We start from the raw sequence: 21,533 nt of genomic DNA on the forward strand, positions 1-21,533 counted from the left end.
GGCTTTTCAACAGGGAAGGAGAGCCAAGATGAACAGGGAAGGGAGCGTTGTTTTTTTGGGGTGTGGTGGTGGGGTCTTTGTTTTTGAGATGGAAAGGAAAAATGTTAAATGCTCTGATCCATATCTTCTGCTTCTGGGGGCTTGGAAAGACTAAAACCTGTGTTTCCTGGATAAGACATGGCACTGTAATCCAGCCCCAGATATTAATCAATATATAGATTCACGTGGTGCTTTACCTTTGCTTGCAGACCATTGTTGCTATTAACAAGGATCCAGAAGCTCCAATTTTCCAAGTGGCAGATTATGGACTGGTGGCAGACTTATTTCAGGTGAGGCTAAACTTGATGTGCAGGATGACTTTGGGAGAGTGGACAGCAGCTTGCGTAATATAATCTAATGAGTGTTAACGATGTCTGTGTGTGTTTGCTTTGGTTGTTCTTAAAGAATTTGTTTTCTAAATTTGTTATTTGCACACTCAAAATTCAATCCCTGCAAGTGGAAACATGTTGGGGGGCAGGGGTGTCACTGCCAGCCTGCCTTGATTCTGGTTTCCTGAACATGAACCACTTTGGAAATAACTGCACAGAGGCGCTTGCCTCTGGTTTTAACCTTCAGAAAGTTTGGAAGCAGAGAGTTGGCAGGAGAGTGTTTATTGCTGCCTGGGCTTGCTGCCTCACTGACTGATGCCCAGGAGGAGCTTGCAGTTCCCTCTGGAACAGGGAGCCATGAGCCAGCCCCTGTCCAAGTGCCTGCAGCTCACATGTGTGACTCCGTGTGCGTGGCCACACGTGTGACCGGCGGGGCATGGGCAGAGCCTGTGCCAGCACTTAATGCCATTCCTGAAATGCTGCCCGCTGGCTCCACAGTGAGCACGGGCCTCTTTGTGAGCCACAGACAAAGTCACATTCTGAAGAAACACCATGTAGACAATTTCCTTAATAAATTTTGTACGAATGCATTATTTCCACCTAATGGAAATGTAGCTCTCTTAAATAATTAAGAGGCTTTATTCAGCAGGAGAGAAGTGGGGAGTGCTGTGAGCTGGGGTGACCCACAGCCCCTGGAGTGGTGTGGTGGGTGGGGAGTGTAACTGCGGGGTTTGGTACTGCCCAGGGTGAGTCTGGGGGGGTCACAGGGGAAGATGCACTACCCTGGCACTGGTGTTTGCAGGCGGTGCCAGAGATGACGGAGCTCCTGAAGAAGAAGTGACTGCTGGTGATGGACCCTGTACTGTGGAGTAAGGACAAATAAAGGATTGTACTGGAAAGAGGTGGGGTCACTGGTGTTGGGGTTTTGTGGGTTTTTTTGGTTTTTTTTTTTTTTGATGGTCAGTTGGATGGCACGTGGAGTGGTGGGGTGTAAGAAAGGAAGACAGGGAAGGCAGGTAAGAGAAGAAAGGAAGGGAAGAATGAAAAAGGAATGGAAGAGGGATAGAAGGCAGGAGGCAGCATGGATTTGTCAGTATTTATTCCCATCTCCTCACCCCTCCCAGCCATGCTCAGCCCCTGGGTAGGGTCAGGCCGGGGGGCCAGGCTGGGCCCAGGCTGTCCAGCAGCTCTGTCTGTGGGGCTGTGCTGGCCCTGGACTGGTGGCAGTTCCATGGTGTTCCCAGGCATAGTTTGTTTGCCCCCCCAGGCACTGTGGGTCCATGTCAGCCCAAGTCTGCTGGAAGGTCCTTTGTGCCCAGACAGTCACCACAGGTCCCAGCTGGCCCAGAGCTGGTGGCAGGGCAGGTGGATCATGTGCCACGGACGCTGGTGAGCAGAGGTGGCACTGGCCTCGCCCTGGTGGCCACTGCAGGAGATGCCCACAGGTTGCCTTCGGCGCTGCCACGTCACCCGTGGCAGCCTCGTGACCCAGCGCGGTGAGCGTGTCCCCGCAGGAGTCCCCATTCCCCCAGGCTGTCCCTATGCCTCGGGAACCCTGCCCAGCCGTGGCTCTGGGGGCCCCAGCGCTCCATATTTCTCCTCAATCATCGGGGCGCTCGGTGGGCAGTCGATGAGTGGCTTGAGCTGGAAGACGTCGAGGCTCTCCTGGTTCCTGCGGTTGTAGACGCTGAGCCGGTGGCCCAGGTCGGGGCTGGCCCCCACCGAGCCCGCGGGGCTGGGCAGCTTCAGGTTGACGGGATCCAGCCCCTTCTGCGCCAGACACGCCTCTTCCGACAGGGACGAGAGCAGCTCCTGCACCACGGCGTGGGTCACCCGCTGCCGGGCGGGCGCCGGGGCCGCCGGGGCGGGCTCCTCGCAGGCCGTGCTGCAGTCCGGGGAGGAGCCCAGCGTGTGGCTGCTCTCGCTGCAGGCCTGGGTGCCCGAGCTGACGGTGGAGCGCGAGGCGCTGCCCGACGTGATGCTGGCCGAGGTCCCGGTGCTGCCCAGGCGCAGCGGCACCTCCACCGTGAACAGCTCCGAGGAGATGTTGGGCCGGTGCACGTCGATGGCGGCCGTGGTGACCACGCAGATGGCGGCCTCGGGGACACCGCTGTCTGCAGGGAACAGAGCACACACTCAGACCGTGGCAGGAGTGCCCTATGCAGTGCCTACAGAGGGGTGAATATACCTGTGGTACACTACAGCTGGGTGCACAGAGGCATGTGGGACACACACTATAGCACATAGTCCCCCTTTAACACACAGCACTGCCTGTCTGTCTCAAAGGGAATAGTAACACAATTGAAGCCTTTTTCTGTACAAAATGTATGTTTGTATATAGGGGGAGCAGATGTAGAGGGATACACAGCTACAACTAATACTGTATACCTATATGTGTGTGTATAGGTCACACACAAACATCTCTAGTTTTATCATGTAGATCGATAAAGGGCAGGTATGTACAGATGTGTAATATATATGTATAATATAGACACACCTATAATCCATTCTACCTGCATATGTACACAGTCAGTCAATAGATACTTATTGGCCACAGCCCCTCCCTTTAAATACTCGTAATTAGCTACTGTTAAAACAGAATGCAAACACACCCACACTCCTACTTGTCTTTATATATGTGTGTGTGTGTGTGTATCTATAGGGGTATACATATATATATATATATATATATATACACACATTATACCTATAGGTGAACACCCCCCACTATATGCAGACAGTCTTTAAATTTTGCATGCACACATATGGATACATAAAAGGTGTGTGTGGCTCCTTATTTGTATGCTGGGGGTGTCTTTACAGGGATACACAGCTGTACATAATGCCATTTACCTGCATAGCTATGTGAACACACACAGTACATACACTACAAAGGTGTATATATGCAGTGTCTCACACATCCAATCATCATCTTTTTATATAGACATGAGGAATTGTGTCTGTGTGAGCCCCAGATAGTGTACATTATACACACGATATGTAGTGCCCTGCACAACCCTCATGTTTCTCTGTATCTGTATTTATGGGACAGATATGTATGTAACAGATTACACCTATGCATGAACACGTCCTGCTACATTTATGTAGCTGTTCATACACAGGTATGGACAGTCTTTATACCCAGTACCATTCTATAATGGGGATGAACATAGATAGCTCTGTAATATATACACCTCTATAAGCAATGCCATATACCAACCTGCCTCTGTCTCTATATACATCTGCACGTTTTCTACAATGTAGGTATGTCTATATAGTCTCCTGTCACACACACATATATATGTAATACATATATATAGATTTATCTTTAAGACCCATATATAACACAGTGTATATACATATGACAGACTATGTAATACAGGGTCCCCCCTTAAATACATTTAATTACCTATAAATAGAACACATATGCTCTCACACACCTGTACTTACCTTTATGTATAAGTACATGTGTTTCTCATTGTGTGTGTATAGCTGGGGAATGTATGTACAGGGATATAGAGAATACACTGTACCTATACAGGAACACCCCCTCTTTACAGACTTTAAGTGTGTGTGTGTGTGTGTGTGTGTATATATATGTATATATATATATAAATTTTATATATATATACATACACACACATACACATGTACCTTTTTATAGCCTTCCAAGTATGTTATGGGGATGTATACAGAGGGAAACACATCTCTATATAATACCACATAACCTCTCTATACGTGTGTGCACACATACGTGTAATAGTTATATACACAGTCTCTTGCCCACCTTATTTTATATATACATAATTTTTATATATAGATTTAACCATATAGATGTGGGAAGAGCTGTTGCTATGTGTATACATACAACTAAAGCAATACATTAGACCTATACACAGATACATGCAGATAGTATATATATAGAGAGAGAGAGAGTACATAGTTGTCATCCTCCCCCTTTGAAAACATAATTATCACTCTTTATAAATAGAGTATATACACTTATACACAGGTACACTTATCTTTGTGTATAAATATTTACATATTATGGTCTGTATATGTGAATCTGGAATGTATATACAGGAATATGCATATATAACATGTATCAAATAACGTATACATATTATAAATAACACATTATATATGACACCTCCAACCTTTATACATCTTTTAAATTGTATACATACACCATCTTATATATAGCCAAGTTTACTATGGGGATATATATACAGCAATGTACCATATATAATACAACATATACCTATAAACATGTGCACAAATGTACATATGGGTGTTTGATAAATAAAATACTCCCTTTAAATACATAAATTTTTTTGTCTTTAACTAGAATACACCCCCCCATATACTTTATGTAGAAATATATATGTGTGTGTGTGTGCATACATACACAGGGAATGCCTATATAGAAATCTACATATATAATACATTATACTTAAGCACAGCCACATCCACGTTACACTTAACACCTGTTAGACATATAAAATTATATGTACCCCCCTTTTAATGTCCCTCCATGTATATTATGGGCATATACATCTATAAATATTACCATATACCTGTGTGTATATATATATATTATATAGATATATGTACACACACACATACATACATATAAGTAATATACATAGGTATATATACAGTGTCTCTCACAGACCTATTTTTATATACACATAATCTTTACACGTACATTTATCCATATAGCTAGGGGGAACAGTTGTGTATATACTTGCCCCATATATGGTACATAATGCATGTATATATATGATGCTTACATATTTATATGTCTGTATCTCTGTATATAGGTGTGGAATGTATATACAGGGATGTATGAGAACACACACACACATATAATGTTATGTATACAGGTACACAGACGTGGTCCCTCACACCTCTTCCTCCTTTTCTTAGCCATACATACACCTAAACCTATGTAGAGATTCATCCATCTTTATATGTATAGTCCTGTATAGACTGGGGATGTATATAGAGGGAGATACACAAATAAAGACAATATTTTATACCTCGTACATGTGTGCATGTACATTTTTTAAATAGGTATGTATCATTTACGTGTGTATGGATACAGAGGTCTTCTCTCACACACACAGATTTTATTTACCCCTATACACAGCTTCCTATAGACACATCCATATTTATAGAGGGAACATCTCTAAGTTTCCCCTTCACAATATATCTACATATGTACACGCATTTTATGTATTATAATATATGTCTCTATACACACTGAAGTATTTTCTCTTTTATATACACTATATATGTATGTAAAGAGGCTCTCACATACCCACCCATATCTATCTCTTTACATATATTTATACATATATAAAATACCTATGTAGGTCCACACAGATCTTGATCTGCATTTTTATCTGTCTGCATATACACACATAAACTGCTTTATTTATACACACATAGTTCAGATATAAAATATATCCATAATACAGATTACAAAGACATGTATATGCAGTCTCACACCTTTCTAAATATCTATATAATTGTGTTTTAGAATAAGATATATGCACACACATACACCTACAGATATATCCATGCTATAGGTAAAATATACATATTAAAAATACATGTATATAGTCACACACCTTTTTTTTGTTTTATATATATATATAAAATCTAAAATATGTATATACAGTTTCTGTCATACATATCTATATGTATTTATTCCCATATATATAGGACAGACATATATACACACATCCCCCACTTTATGTATCTTTATATAGACTAATACATGTATCCACACATAGCCATGTCTTTATATGTAAGTACATATATCCATGTATGTATATGCATATAGATACATGATACATTACAGCTGTATATGCACACACATTCATGTATGTACAGACACAGTCATGCACAAACACCTTTAGAGATCTTTAAATCTATAGAAACACATGCAGCCATACTCATACACACATACACATAGCTTAGCCTGCAAATAGCTATAGGGAAGCTCTCTTTAGCAAGCACCTGTATCTCCCCATGTGTATCAGTGTGGGGATGTATCTACACATATACACAATATACAGATACCACAGAGGCACCTTCAGAATCATCTCAGTCCCCCCTGCCACGGGCAGGGACACCTTCCCCTAACCAGCTGTCCAGCCATTTCCACCCTGCCTTGGTTCACTTCCGAAAAGGGGCAGCCCGTGCCAGGGCCTCCCCACCCTGCCAGCTCTCCCAGCCTGGCTCCAGAGCAGAGGGGCTCCAGCCCTTGGAGCAGCTCCGTGGCCTCCTCTGGACTCGCTCCAGCAGCTCCACGTCCTTGTGCTGTGGGGCCCAGAGCTGAGGCAGCTCTGCAGGGGGGTCTCACCTGAGCAGAGCAGGGGCATGGCCAGGTCACATCGAGCTGCTCATCCCTGACACCGCCGGGTCCTTGTGCTCAGGCTGCTCTCGATCCCTTCAGCCCCCAGCCTGTGCCTGTGCTTGGATTGCCTGGCCCTGATGAATTCCAGGAGGTTTGGCTCCTGGATGCCATCCCTGTTTACAGCCACACACGCTTCTATTTATGCTTCAGTTACATACACAACTACACCTGTCTCCATGGGTGTGGATGTGTACATGGGAATAGAAATATATAATACATTATACATAGATACACATTTTTATTTCTGTAATTATATACACATGTATTCAGACCATCTCTCCTCTCAAACCTCCCACTCCTTTACATAGATCTTTATGTATTTTATATATCTAATATATGGAGTTTAATAAAATATCTGTGTATGTACACAGACACAGCCTCTCCCACATCTTTATCTATGTAAAGATATATATATGTATATCTTGATCTATATAGAAAAGGCACACCTACATATATATGTATATAAATCTGCTCACATATACACACATGTATGTTTGTATGTGTTGTGTGTGTTTGGAGACATGTACCTCATACATCTCACACACAAACACACACACACACACATATATTTACATACATCTTTATATATGTATGTGTATCCAGGTTTGTGTGCCTATATGGGATATATATATAATACATTATAGATTTATATGCATACACATATACACACATTTTATATATAACACATATATACAAAGACACATCCTTATATAGATATCTCTATATAGATATATCTATAGATATCTATATATGTCTATATTTCACTGTATGCATACTATATATATGGATGAACATATGGGATAAACACATGTAATTATAATCATAAATATACACACACACTCATGTGTATATAAATACACACTTGTATATATGTACATGTATATGCAGGCACACACATCTTTTTTTTTGTTCCCTATAACCCCATGTATATATGGGGATGTGTATATGGAGATATACATTTATAACACACTATACTTAAAGACAAACATTTTCTAATGTATGTACAACATTTTAGGTACATAAGGGGAGTGTGCACCCCTGTGCCTGCGGGACTCCTGCCAGGGGACATCCATTTGAAGGCTGCCCTGGGGTCACAGACCCTGCTAGCTGCTGAGGTTTCTTACCATTCAGTTTAACCTTTCTGAAAGGTTCCCAGCATGGTGCTGGGCTAAGCTGCCTCCCCACTGCTTTTCTCTTCATTTATTTTGTCCATGCTTTTCATTCTTGGGTCCATTTGAACTGCTCTGGGGGCTGGACAGCCTGGCTTAGGGGGAATTAACCTCTCCCAGATCTCCAAACTATTCTGAGTGCCTTCAGCAGGAGCAAACTTGGGGCCCTTCAACCTTCAGAGAACTGCTGACACACACTTCATGGAGCAAACCAAGAGACTCTATGGTAGGTTTCCTTTCCAGGACAGATCTACATCCCTGCTCAGTCTCTCCTGGCTTACAGCACACAGTGCAATGCAAACACAGAGTTCATGTTTGTGTTTTCAAGCAAAACTTACCAGTGCTGGGCTCGTTGTAGTATCGACTGATGTAATTGTTCATGTCATCCTCTGAAAGGATAAAAAGGCAGCTGTTAGAAGACAGTTTGTGTCATTAAATGAACTGCATCCCATGGAAGGCTCTCCTCAGCCCTGCACACCCAGAGCACCACCTGTTCTGTGTCTTAGGCCACAAGACCTCAATGCACTAAAGCCCCCATCCCATCCATGCTGTGGCTACAAGCCAACATAGGGTTGGACTATCATTTGTCACAGTTCTTCACGGCACCACACTGGGAATGAGGCATTCTGGGTTCCAAAGGAAACGTGCTCTGTGGTCTTTCCAGAGACTGGCACGGGGCTGACCAGTTCCCCAGGCCTAGCCCCTCACTGTTGTAAAGACAAGTCTAACACTGGTTTTTCCCTGGGCAGCAGGGCCCTCCCCTCCTGCACAGGGCACACGGAGAAACCTGGTATTTATCCTGACCCAAGGGCACTGGCACAGACAGACCCACTCCTGCTGTACATTGACACCTCCGAGTTACCTCCTTCCCCATGGTGACACCTCAGAAAGGGAGGCACCATGTACCAGTTTAATGTGTAATTCTCTACTTCTAAGATAAAGTCTTTTTTTTTTCATTTTGAATGAATGGAGAGTTATTTTGGTGTATATAACACATACATACAAAATATACAGCATAATGTTAACATTACATTCTAACCTACTAAAAAGAATTGTACAAATCAAGGGTGTAGTACATACACAAGAGCTACAGCTGTACTTCAGTAACAGCAAGTTACAGATGATGACGTGACCACAGAAGGGAAAGAAGCAGCCCTACTGCATGTACAGATTTTAGATGCTGCAGATGACACTGGGATTTGGTGTTATTTTACAGAAAAGCAGAACATTTTACCGTTGTGGAAAAAGCAAATAACAAACTCCTCTTGTTGCAGTTCTGAGCAGAAGGCAAACAGCATTGGCAGTCCAGGAGAATGTCAAGCTTACAAGCAACCTGACCTGCCCAATTTGCGGTGTATCTGCGCTCTAAAAGCATTCTCTCCTTTTAAGTGCTCTTTTTGATACCATGTTTCAGAAACCCATGCTCATCCCTTTGAGCCAGATTTCCTTCGTCCCCCTGGGTCTCTGTGGCTACAGTCCTGCCTCATCACAGCACATTGCGGTTTGCAGGTGAAAGAAACAGATGTTTTCTGGGGAACACTTTCCTCACACAACAAGACCCAAACCACCAAGCACTCTGTACCTGAAATAGCTGCACTCATAAGAAGGCAATCTAACCTGACACTGAAAGGCAATGTGGTTGTTTTCCTGGTTTCATTGGATCTTAAAAGCTTTTTCGGCCCTTGTTGATCTTTAAATGCCTGCAGTCAGAGGTGTGCTTTGTGCTAATGTCTGAGTTTAAAAAAGAGGCCTCAGAGTAGCTCAAGGCAATGCCGCTGAATTAGGAGTACATTGCGAGGCTTTCCAGCTATCTGCTGCTAAAATACACTTCATTTCAATCATGCATAATTGATACTCTCAGTGCCACCAAACCTTCCAGCCGTACAGACACAGGTTCGAGTTCAGGCATGGAACCTTCACTACATCAGGAAATACCCGTGTGGATGTACTTCTGGTAGGGCACTTTCAGCATATTTAACTTGGAGTCCAATTCTAAGCAGCCAAACAAGGAAAACAGCACTGCAGTGTGGCTGGATGAGGGCACGCTCTGTGTGCAGGGTCACCCTCCTTGTCACCTGGCAAGAGCCATGAAAGGGTTCCTCTGGCTCCCATTACAGTCTGCCCCAAATGCCAAGATGCTTTGCACCAAAGACAGAAAACAACTTGGAAAAGTTACTCACCTGCTTTTCAAGCCTTAAGACAAGGCTCAAATCAAGTCCTCTTTAGGACTGCACACGTTTACTGGCCACCTGTCTGTCAGCTAAACCAGGGCACTATTTCCAAAGAGATCAGTTGTGTTCAAACCAAAGAGGATCCAACTGGTCCTTATGTCAGCAATGCCAAGGCCCTGGGAAGGAAATCCAGTAATGCACTGCCTCAGCTCCCTTTGAGTGCTGAGGAGAATCACCACTGTCCTGACCCTGCATGTGACCACTTGCACACAAGGCTGGGGGAGCTGCCCAGCTGCCACTGTTACATTACTATGTGATGGCCTTATTAATGCAATTGCTTATCATTGCTTATCTATTTAGATACAAATAAAATATATATGCATAAATAGACTGCATGTGTATATAAAATATAAAACATACACATTTTTTAACCTTGAATAGTTTCTTATTAATAAAACCCAATAAAGAGTAATGGAATAACAACAGCAGAATAAATATTTCAACAACAGATTAAGTTTCTGAATCATTACATTAAAGCAAACTGACAATTAACAAACTCAGCTGAGCCATATGGGAGTCTCAACTGCTTTGGGCATTGAAGGCTATAAACAATTCCAGTTACCTCCCATTATATTCTACATTGCTGAAAAAAAAGATCTCAAAACAATGCAACAAATATACAACTGAAAGCACCTACTTGTGCATATGAAATGTATACACAAAGCCAGAGTACAGTAGTGCACATTCCCATGGGACACTGCTGAAGTGTTCCTGGTGATTCCAGGGAGATGAAGACCCTGCTGCTTGGTGTGAGTCTCATGGGGTCAGGAGTGCAGCTGGTGGCACACGGGAAGTTTGTAGGAGCAAGCAGGGGAGACCAGTTTTTACAAGAGGGGCAGATGACTTCTATTATTTAAATTCTACACAGTGTTTTCTGCTGTTGGTCTATTTTAGTTTCAGCTCCAGAAAGGGAGTTGTCTTAAGATGTAGTTCATTCTTCAAAGTTACCCTGTTTGCTTAAAGCTTTTTTTTATTTCTACCACCTTAGAATTTTCAAGATCCAGAAAATTTAATTTTTCTCCTTTCCTAGAAAGAAGTCCATCTCCTCCAATACACAGAAATGTTACCTGCACTTCCTTTTCCAAAGACAAACTTTGCATCCTTAGCCATAAGGATGCCCTAATGATATTTATAGTAAATTAAAGGACTGGCAGTAAGTAGAAAGGAAAAGCATTTTCCTCTTAATTCCCCTGAAAACGGCAATCTTAGGAAAATGTCTATGGATGGTGATTGGGATCCTCTTGTTGTACCAAGAGGAATCACAGAAACATTTCTGTTGGAAAAGGCCTTTAAGATCGAGTCCAACAGTAAATCTAACACTGCCAAGCCCTCTGTGCCACATCTGCCCAGCATGAGTGACCCCCAGGAAATCTGTGTGACAGGAAATGTGGTGACAAATCCGGTGAGGAAGATCTAGAAGTTGTGAGCGGAGAAGGCAGAAGAGCAAGAGTGAGGCAGCTCTTCCCTGTTGTGAACACGGATGGTTCTACAATCTTCCCTGGAAAGGGGAGTGATGGGAAGCAGCACTGTGGAGGAATTCAGCTGAGAGATTCTGCTGAGCAGGGTCAGGAGGGAGCAGAACAGGCTGCTCTCTGTGGTCCACGAGCAGCAGTTGCTCAAGCTGTGTGGGGTGACAACTGTAAGGGGTGAGGCAGCCGCGTAAGGCGGGACCACAAACGGGTGGTGGGGCTGACTCCAGCATGATCAGGACTTGCACTAGACAGAAGGGAATGTCTGGTTGGGAAGGTGTCCCAGACTCTGACTTACCTCACACAAAACCAGCCTCCCCTGACACTGTAACCAACCCCCTCTGCAAGGCTGTGAAGTGCAGTGAAGTCCCATCTCAGCCTGCTGTCCAAAATCTCTGTTATTGAAAAAACGTGTGGTTCTTGGTCAGGATCTGTCTGACAGCCACTGGATTTTGTCTGATGAAGGTTTCCAAGTTATCTGCTTGTACTTTTCCTGCAGGACTCAAAACACACACTGCAATGGTTCAGGGAGTAATAAACTATTTAGAGTACAGTGCCATATAATCTCATCTGACCCAAGAGACAACATTGCAATCTCTCTCTCTTGGCCCTATAAAAACCTAATAAATTTGGTGAAACACATAAATGACATTCCACCCAAGGCAGATATCTTCCAGTTCTATAATGCCTCAATAGTGATCTTTAATTGTTTCATCAATGCCTTTAGTGAATGATCTGCAACTCCCCTGCATACAATAAATACCATTTACACATCTTTCAGATTAGAGGCCTTAAAAATGGGGATTCATTTTGAAATATTTCATTATTATTTTATTGCCACTGATTGTACTGCCTTCTGTTTCTCCAAGCTGAATTTTCTGAACTGGAAGGTTATTTTTGCTGCTGTGTAGCCTCCCCCTGAGGTAATAATGTCTTACCCCAACTTCCCTCCAGAAAGCAATCTTTGCTAGGAGGTTTCTAAAGAAGCAGATCTTTCATCTGTTTGTGCCAAAAGGAACCAGGAGTAGCCAGCTGGCACTTTCCAGGAGACTTCCCTTGCTTCTGGTTTTAAGGCAGGTTGCCACATCAGTGCAGGCTGCAGTACTGAACAACTATTAATTCACACCGATATCCAGTCCCTGCAGGGGCTGGATGGATGCCTGAGCACATGGATAATCCATCTCGAGAGGAACTGTAAACTCAGCGTGCACAGAAAACAGAGCAACAGATTCAGCCTGGTTCTAAGTAAGAAATCAACCTGAGACGGAAGTCACTGTGCAAAGGGAAATCCTGGGATTTGGAACTGGGTCTGTTATCAGCAGATGCTGCTGGGACAGAAAACCAAAATCCAAAGGGGGGGCTTTGGCCCTTGCTTCAGCAGATCATGCAGCAAGAACACCACGTGCTGACCTGAGCAGGGCTGAGGTGCAGCACAGCTGTGCCAGCGTGGCTGGTGGCTGTGGGCACAGGGTGGCCTGGGGGACCTCTCACTGCTCTTTTCAACCTTGTTCTCTATGAGTAGGGATCAGCAGATCCACATCTGAGTTGGCTCATTACAGACAGCCCAAAGCATTCAGAGGAACTTGAGTCTGTCTCTGAAACAGCCGCATTTGTTGAGTTTAAAACACAAAGGTTGAGAAAGGACATGGCTACCATCAAAACAATTATCTGCTGGGTAATTATCAGGGAAAGAGAAGAATAAATTAAGCAGAAGGATTCAAGAACAAATTGTTGTAAACTGGCAACAAATAAATGTACTCTGAGAATTTAGGAAAAGAGTTCCAATACTTTAGAAAATGAGCTGGTGGAACTGCTCTGATGGTGGAGGAGGGCAGAACACATCCCTGTTGTCACATGGAGCACCATCTGCTTATGAAAGGGGCTGCACACTTGGACAGTGGAAAACATTCCAGTTCTGTGTTCCTTTACCTGTCAGCAATGTCTTCACACCTCTTCACATTAATGATGAGAGACAACTCCAGCCTCACATGCGTGACTGTGCACTCACCACTTCTGGAAGTGAGGAGTTTCTACTCCACCCATTTGGTGAATATGGAATGCAAGAGCCAAACTTCACTAACTGCACACACATTTATGTAAGTGTTGCTTAAGGTTTACTTCCTTTGATTCCTGCCTGGATGCTCAGTGCACAGAGAACCACAAAGCCTGAAGGAGGCACCTAGAGAGAAGCCAAATTGAAGGGGAGTGCACTTAGGATACAACTATTTCCAGGACTAGGCTTCAAAGTAGATACATTTCAACATTTGAAAATAACCATAAACTATTTTTTATCTATTGTTTTGCACTAGCAGGACTCTCTCAGAGCACTAACAGATGATCACCAAAGAAACTGGTTTAGAGTTTAAAAGCATCCAACCAGCTCAGACTGCCTTGCAAGGAACAACTGACACAATCCTGACAAAAAAAGTGCCCTGCTTTGCCTTCTCAAACAGCTTATGAATAATCTTAGGAGAAGCCCTCTGAAGCTCCAGAATTTTTCACGCTCCCCTCCCAGTATCCTACTTTCTTCACTTACAAAACATGGCTATCTACAGGGAGAGCAAGCTTTACTTTTCTCTAAAGCATGATCATAAATTGCAGCAGTCCCCCAAAGCAAAAGACTTAGTGCTAACCCCATAAAAATGGAAATTTGACTCAGAACAGTTAAAATAAGCTTTTGGCGATGTGAAGTCCCAGTTCTTGCTCAAAGGAATAGAAGGGTGGCATATTAATCTTACACTATGGCAGTACTGTAGAATTTCAAAAACTGAAATGATATATGCAGGAAAATGAGGAATTTCCACTAGGGACTCTAATTCATATATTATGGGAGAGATTAAAGAATAATAAATTTTGGAAGGAAGTATTAATGGCTAGATGGGGCACTGTGAACCTGGCATTCCCTGAAGCCTGGAACTTTGTATACCAAACACTAAAAATGATTTGTGCAGGACCAGAAAACATTAGCTGTTATTCTGACCATGACCAGTTACATACTGTATGAGGTAAGAAGTCCTTTATAATTTAGAACTTCCTTTATAATTTAGAGATTAATAGATAGGATAATATTTGCCATTATGTCAAATGGCAACCATGTCTGGGAAGAAGAAAGGAGCACTTAGGATACTTCCCTTGCTCTTAGAGAAAGGCTGACCACAATGAAAATCATTAGTGATGCTGCATTCACATGCAGCAGCTCTCAGCCCAAGCTCTTCACAAACAGAGGCAGGGAAGGTAAAGTGCTCCCAGTGCAGCAAATGTCAGAGCTCTGCCCTGGGCCTGCAGCTCCTCAAGCCCTGCCCTTCTCTTGGGTCTGTCATCCTTCCTGGTGTTGATACTGGTACCTTTTGACTTGCAGGCTGAAGCCTGTGTTTCAGCCTTCACCTTTGTCTGCTCTGGAGATCAAGTTTTTGGCAAGAGAAATAAAATGTCAATTCGAAGCAAGTTAAAGGTGAAAAAAATTCCTGCTTCTTAACTAAATTAATTAGGAAATACCCTATATTCATATATTTTCCACAGAGTTATTCCTGCTATGTCAGGAGGTCTCTTGTGAACTGCTGTGGGGAGACAGAAGCGTGTGAGGCAGCACCCAGCTCACTGTTCACAGAATTAGCACAGAGACATCTTGCAGCTGTATGGCCTCAAGACATGATCCCTCAAAAGGAGGCATGAAATGTTTGCTGGGGAGTTATGGGAGGGCCCCCTGTCCATCTGACCAGAGCTCTTGCTTCTCCTGGTCTGGTACCTGCAATTAGGGCACTTTAAAGTAAGAGATCTGCAGAAGGAAAGGCAAGGTGAAAACAGACACTGAAAGTTCCCAAATCAGCCAGAACAGCTCTCCTGGTGCAGGTCACAGTGGGTGTCTCTGCACAAATTCCCTGAGGTGCTACATGTACCACGTGATATTGGGGTAACCTGACTTACTTTACTGAATGCTGTCATAAATGGTTGCACAAAATCCAGTGTAAATACCAGAGTACAAGCTACAGTTGCCCCTGAGGAGCTTTAACTTATGCACTATCCCATAAAACTTCCAGGTAGGGAAATGTGTAAAAAGTCTCAATGCTTTCTTACTCCATAAGTATGGAGTGGTGAGGTATTCTGCACTGAATGTTTCCATTGTTCCATACAGATGGGGGAAATAAGATTAGCCTGAGATGGAATATCCCATCTTCTCATGCAGTATGTTCTCTAGCCAACTTAAGCTTGCTGCTTTGGCAGCATTCAGTGCTCTCAGAAGACAGTGATTTTTTGAAGGCTGACAAAGTTACGTTTGGCAAAAACACATGCATTCCATTCCATCCCTGAGCCTCAGGTGTTATATGTAGGGCTAATGTTCTGCCAGAGCATAAAAGAACAGCACATCAGAGCCTGTTCTGCCAAACAGCTGAATCATGGCTTTGAACTGTTGCTTTTCTTTTGACAGTATTAGTGACTTGGTCCCTTATTTCTCCTCTAACTAATCAGTGCAACAGGCAACTGCAGATATGTTTCAAAGCTCACAAGTGCCATGTGGCACACAGGATGATTAACTGCAGCCATCACTCTGGATTCTTTTAAGGAGGAAAAACACAGCTTCGAGAAAATGGATGCAAAGCAATCCCTAATGTGGTCTGACACAGAGGGTAACTTGCAAAACGTAACACTTGACCCAAAAGTCAGGAGTTAAAACATTGGTGGCTGAATTCCCAGGCAGAGCAAGTGGTGTGGAAAGCCCTGAAGACAGCCCAGCCAGTGTAACTGCAGCACGGGAGAATGGGAGGGTACAGGAACTGTCTGGATGGTCTGTGCTCTGCAAAGCCACGTCTCAGGAGTACTGCACATGCCTCAGCAGGGGGGGAGATGGAAGATCCTACACCAGCTGGATATCCCCTTCCCACAGAGTGCACACAGAGGCACCTTCTGCCAAAGCCATGCCCTTCTTCCATCCCACACACCACTGGCAGCTTTGGCTAATATATGGTCAGAATGGCCATGGTGAAGAAGATACTGGCAGCAAAGTGATGATGGTGAAAGCTGCTGTAGCAACTGCCAGAATATTACTGGGAGTAGAAGTTGGTGCTGGGAGAGCAAGCCCCAGCTGAGGTGGGGAGGGAGAAAAATGAGGCAGGACTGGCTCATGATCCTTCCTCCCCAGAGGTAACTGCCTTCTCAAGCTGTGAGGTGAGGTTTCAAAGTTACACAGAAGCACTGCTAGTGCAGGATTCAGAGCCTGGATAGCTTACTACTTCTTTCTTTGCAAAACAGTCCAGGAAATTACATGCAAAATCCTCTATCTCAATTGCCTGTTACCTGGATTATGAACTAAAGCACTGAATGCTACTGCTCAGTGTGTGGTTTCTTATGCAGAACTGGGCCCCTTCTCAGCAGCTCAGTGTGATGGCAGAGACCACAGACTGCTGTCCCTTGCTAGAGGAACACAGGGAAATTTTTTCTGTCCAACTCCTGCCTCATTCAACATAAACCTGTTAAAATTGTTAAAAGAGTCACCCTAATTTAGGTTGCAATAAGACAAGCACCCAATGCATCTACAAAGACTTTGTATGTAATATATGATACAATGCACCAGATAAATGTCCTCTGGTACTTTCAGATGATTTCTGGGAATCAGAAATTAATTCTGCCTACTCAGTATAAATATAACCCAAACATAACATAACTGCACCTCACCCAATCTATAAAGTAATGCATGTTTTCTTATTTGCTGAATATCTTTTTTCAGTGAAAAGTATGAGTCTCTCTCATCAAGCAACCTAACTCAATGCAGAAATCAATCTTGAAGATCATGTGTCTACTTTGTTGCAAGTGTGGGCAGAATTTTACAGGGAGACACAAATAATGAGTAACCATGTTAATCTGGACGTTGGAATGAATACCTTGGACAGAAGAATTTTTAGATGATCTCCACAGCACTAAAATTTCAGCAAGCCTCCTTACAATGTGAGCAACACTTCATTTCCAAATGTAACCCTCAAGGAACACATACATAAATTATAATATATCCACTGGGAAAACCTCTGAAATACTACAAAAAAGGGGGAAATGCATTTTAGGGGGCAGTCTGCTCAACTGTCTGCTTTTAAATACAATTTCATATCAGGAATAATTAATGGCTTCACTGTGGTTAGTACTTAGATATTATAAAGAGAAAAAAACAAAACAATTTCTACATGCTTTCATTACTCTGTAGAGAAAGGAAAGGATGATAATTTGAAAATGACTGGTGTGCTTTTTCTCTTACAGATTTTGATTGAAGTATCTGTGCCTTGAATTTTAAGGAGTTTGACCGATGTAAAGATAACATGCAAACCTCTAATTCCAACATATTCACATACTGCTCATCTACCAAAATAATCAAGCTAAGATGTCCAAGGAAGACTAACATACCACTAAGGTAAACAGGGTTGTCTCCTCTGGAATATTACATTAAATGTTACCAAAAGCAGGACACATCCTGCACTCCATTGTAAGGGCTGCAGGATCACAGGAAAAAGAGCTATGTCTTGTGCAGAAAAAACTTCAGGTCTAATACTTATATAATAAAAACTGATCCAAGCAAATATAACTCTTGGTATTTCCCTGAACCACACATCTACAGACACCAGAGTGCTCCTCACCACAGCCACACGGCACTCAGACATGAGATGCCTACGCTGCACATCCCTCCTTCCCTGGCACCAGAGCTGCCTGTCCAACACTGGCAGTTTTAAGCAGCCTGGTGAGAGCAAAGCCTCCAGGCAAGGCAAGCCCCACAGCTTGGGTCCTCTCCAAACCACAGAAATGCAAGTGGCCAAAGACCAAAACTGTTTTTCAGTGTTCTTCTCCATTTCCCTGCTTTTACCTCTGAGTGATTATCCTTTGGCCAATTCTCATTTGGCTTCTGCTTCTTTAGTGTTTGATGGATCTAATCATGAGGACACCGGGAAGGTACATCATAGTCATTTTCTTCCCGAGGCATTTCTTTGGCTCTGTTTAGAACCTGCTCACAAATACAACAACAGCTCCTGCCACTTTGGAGCAGATGCGGCCTCTCTGTAAGGATGGGAAACTGCAGTCCCCAGCGAAGAAATCAATTCCCCGCCACAGTGGAGGTGTTTAGAGGGCTCAGTAACTCCCTGTAAGGGCTCAGCTGTGCAGCACTCACCTCGGGGAGGTCGCAGCTCCGTGATGTTCTCGGTGGCTTCGTCGTCCGAATCGTCCGTCGCCACCACCTTGTACCTCTTGCTGCTCTGCTTGTTCAGGACGTGTGGGACCTGCAGCGCGGCCTCTCTCTCTGCAGCGAGGTCCAGGTCCTGCTGAGCAAGGTGGGCCCTCAGCTGCCTGATTTCAAACTAGAGCGAAAAACAACACCACATACTGCTATCATATGAGCATGGCCAGAAGTTTATATTCTACAGTTGGGGACCTATTACTCATTTGATCACTAAACCACCACACTCTGGTGAAACAGATACAGTGTGGTTGAGCCAGGACACGAGTCCAGGCTGCTGGTGCTCCCCCAGAGCCCATGGGAGTGGGACCACTGCTCACACAATCTAAAGGTAAGGACTGTCTCATGCTGGTCTTCTATTTTGTACAGCTACCTCCTGAAGATAAGATTTTGGCCAATTTTTAACAAATCTAACTGCTAAATCAAATGTAACCTTTATACAAAAAGACTACTCTTAACAGGCATTTAGAGATTTAGGTTCATGACAAATACCCCTAACACACTAGACTTCGTAATGAGGATTTCAGTGGAGGGGAGGTTCTCTGAGCAGCACCTGGAATGGTCCTCTCTCACTAACTGGGCAAGGAGAGGGACACCACAGTCCTCTTCTGTCTTGAAATCTTCTGTACTCAACAGTGTGCAGGAAACCCTGAGGAAGGTTACCACTTTTCTGGCCACGCCTCTCAAATATGTGAGCCATGGCAGTTAACCACTTTCTGCAATCAGAATGGGATTTGCCTCACGACTGGTGTTATAAAGCAGACACCTGACAAAAAACCAGAAGCTACCAGGTACCATCTGACTGATGGACACAGCACATTTCTCTTGTATTTGACAACCACACGTCTTCCACCAGGCAAAAAGAAAAACAGTTTTTCTGGAGAGGCTGCAGAGACCCTTTAAACCTTTATGTAAGCACTATAAAATCCCCACTGCCACACAGCACAGCTATGGGGATGCAAGGCAGAGTTTCTCTTTTCTAAACTCTTTTTAAGATCGGCAGTACAGCAGTGATCAAATCATGTGTAATTACAGCGAGTCTGAGAGGGAAAAGCAAATGAGGCAAGTAATAGGCTCAGGCATTCAAAATCCAGCATTGCTGGGCCTCCCCTAGTTCAGGGCCTGAGGATCCTTTACCGAGCATGATGCTGTGTCGAGCCTCGCTGCACCTGCCACTGCACATTCACAGCACAGATGGGATTAGCACCTCCACGCCTGAAAACTGGTGTGCAACAGCATGTAGGCTAAATGAACCCGCTTCTGGCTCTCCCCTCTCAGATGCTGACTCAAATCTACTCTGCTGTCAGATTTTGGAACCCATCAGCAGACCCAGCCTGTTCAGACAGGGCGCAAACACCAGACATGCTGCAGAGCACCAGTAGCTCCTCCAAGCTGTGTAAGCAACTGCAGGGGAAACAAGACAGAGTTTCCACAGATTTTTGAAAGAAAAAAAGGATTCCAGTTTGCCACACCTGAAGACTATCTGCTTTCCAGAGCATACAGGAAGAAACTACAACTGGAAGGCCCACTGCAGGACACAAATCTAGAAAGCAAAGGGGCAGTTCAAACTTTCCAGGTCACATTCAAACCACCTAATACAGGGATCTAACAAAGCACACAGCTTTTCCCCCGTCTTTAAATCTGCGAACAGAGGCCTGGCAGCTGCAAACAGCTGGCTGCATGGAATGCTCATTGCTCTTAACCAAAGGTCTGCAGTGGCAGTCAGGAGTCAGGTGGAATCAGCAAATGTCAAAACACAGCCCTGCCCCTTGATTTCCTGCTGGTGGGTTTGTGTTAACCTATTAGCTAGGAGGAATTAGCAAACTGGTACTGCTAACTCTGTTCCCAGCCAGCCCAAAGCTCCCTGAGGATTAAGGTACTTGTGCCATACCCAGAAGTGCCAGTATGGACATAGGGAATTTCAGGTTTCATCCTTGACTTGAAAAAAAAAAAAAAGGAATGACAAAAGAGCTTACATTCCACCTTTGAAGGGAAAAAGATACCCCTTCAGACACTCCTTTGGTTTAATGGAAATAATGCACTTAAACGTGAGAAGCAAAAAACACATCTGGAGATTTTTTCTTTATGCTGCCTAGCTCAAACCAAAAGGCAGTAAGAATTAGGGATAATTTCTGTTTTTCTACATTTCATGCTTCATCCTTCAAAAACATTCCTGTGTGTCAGAAAAAGAAATACTGCTACTAAAATGCTTAATTCTGGCCTAGAAGCAGGATACGATTTCCTATTTTCAGGGAACACAAAAAAATTGGCAGGTATTTTTTAACACCAATGGATAGAACTAGCCAGGAGTCAGCTCAATAACTATTTCTGCATCACACCCAATTTAAGGAGCTTAAGCATTTACAAAGATTGGCTGAAGATGGTAACAATCAAAAGTCTGGAGGGCATCACTGCGTTATAGAGATGTGAAAGGGAACCATCTCAAGTGATCTTTCCTGCTACTGGGAGCCCACAGCAGGAACGGGGGAGAGAGCACACTCCTCCTGCCCACTCCCATGTCCCAGTGGATAAAGCCAACATTTCCAAATATCTACAGGTTATTTCCAGTCCTTAAACTCTCCGTGCCGGGTGCCCAGGCAGTTTTTATGAGCGGTTTTATTGTTGATCGCGGCTCTGCTCGACCTCCAGCCGTGAGGGG

The 21,533-nt window shown here is 43.7% G+C and overlaps 2 protein-coding genes across 2 annotated transcripts in view; one reads left to right on the forward strand and one right to left on the reverse strand.

Moving 5' to 3' along the window:
• ETFA (electron transfer flavoprotein subunit alpha) overlaps positions 1-1,269 on the forward strand; it is a 33,820-nt gene extending 32,551 nt beyond the window's left edge. Inside the window, exons 11-12 of the mRNA XM_029963138.1 lie at positions 249-329; positions 1,171-1,269. Of these exons, the coding sequence (XP_029818998.1) occupies positions 249-329; positions 1,171-1,209 (120 nt within the window). The 3' untranslated portion in view covers positions 1,210-1,269. The remainder of the gene's footprint in view (positions 1-248; positions 330-1,170) is intronic.
• A 606-nt stretch (positions 1,270-1,875) lies between these two features.
• The window catches only part of TMEM266 (transmembrane protein 266), a 66,389-nt gene continuing 46,731 nt past the window's right edge, over positions 1,876-21,533 (reverse strand). Inside the window, exons 11-13 of the mRNA XM_029963157.1 lie at positions 18,809-18,995; positions 8,303-8,353; positions 1,876-2,482 (exon numbers count right to left, since the gene is read on the reverse strand). Coding sequence (XP_029819017.1) covers positions 1,908-2,482; positions 8,303-8,353; positions 18,809-18,995 — 813 coding nt within the window. The 3' untranslated portion in view covers positions 1,876-1,907. The remainder of the gene's footprint in view (positions 2,483-8,302; positions 8,354-18,808; positions 18,996-21,533) is intronic.

This window comes from Manacus vitellinus, unplaced genomic scaffold (assembly GCF_001715985.3).
Source record: "Manacus vitellinus isolate BGI_N305 unplaced genomic scaffold, ASM171598v3 scaffold_53_pilon, whole genome shotgun sequence".
Lineage (NCBI taxonomy): Eukaryota > Metazoa > Chordata > Aves > Passeriformes > Pipridae > Manacus > Manacus vitellinus.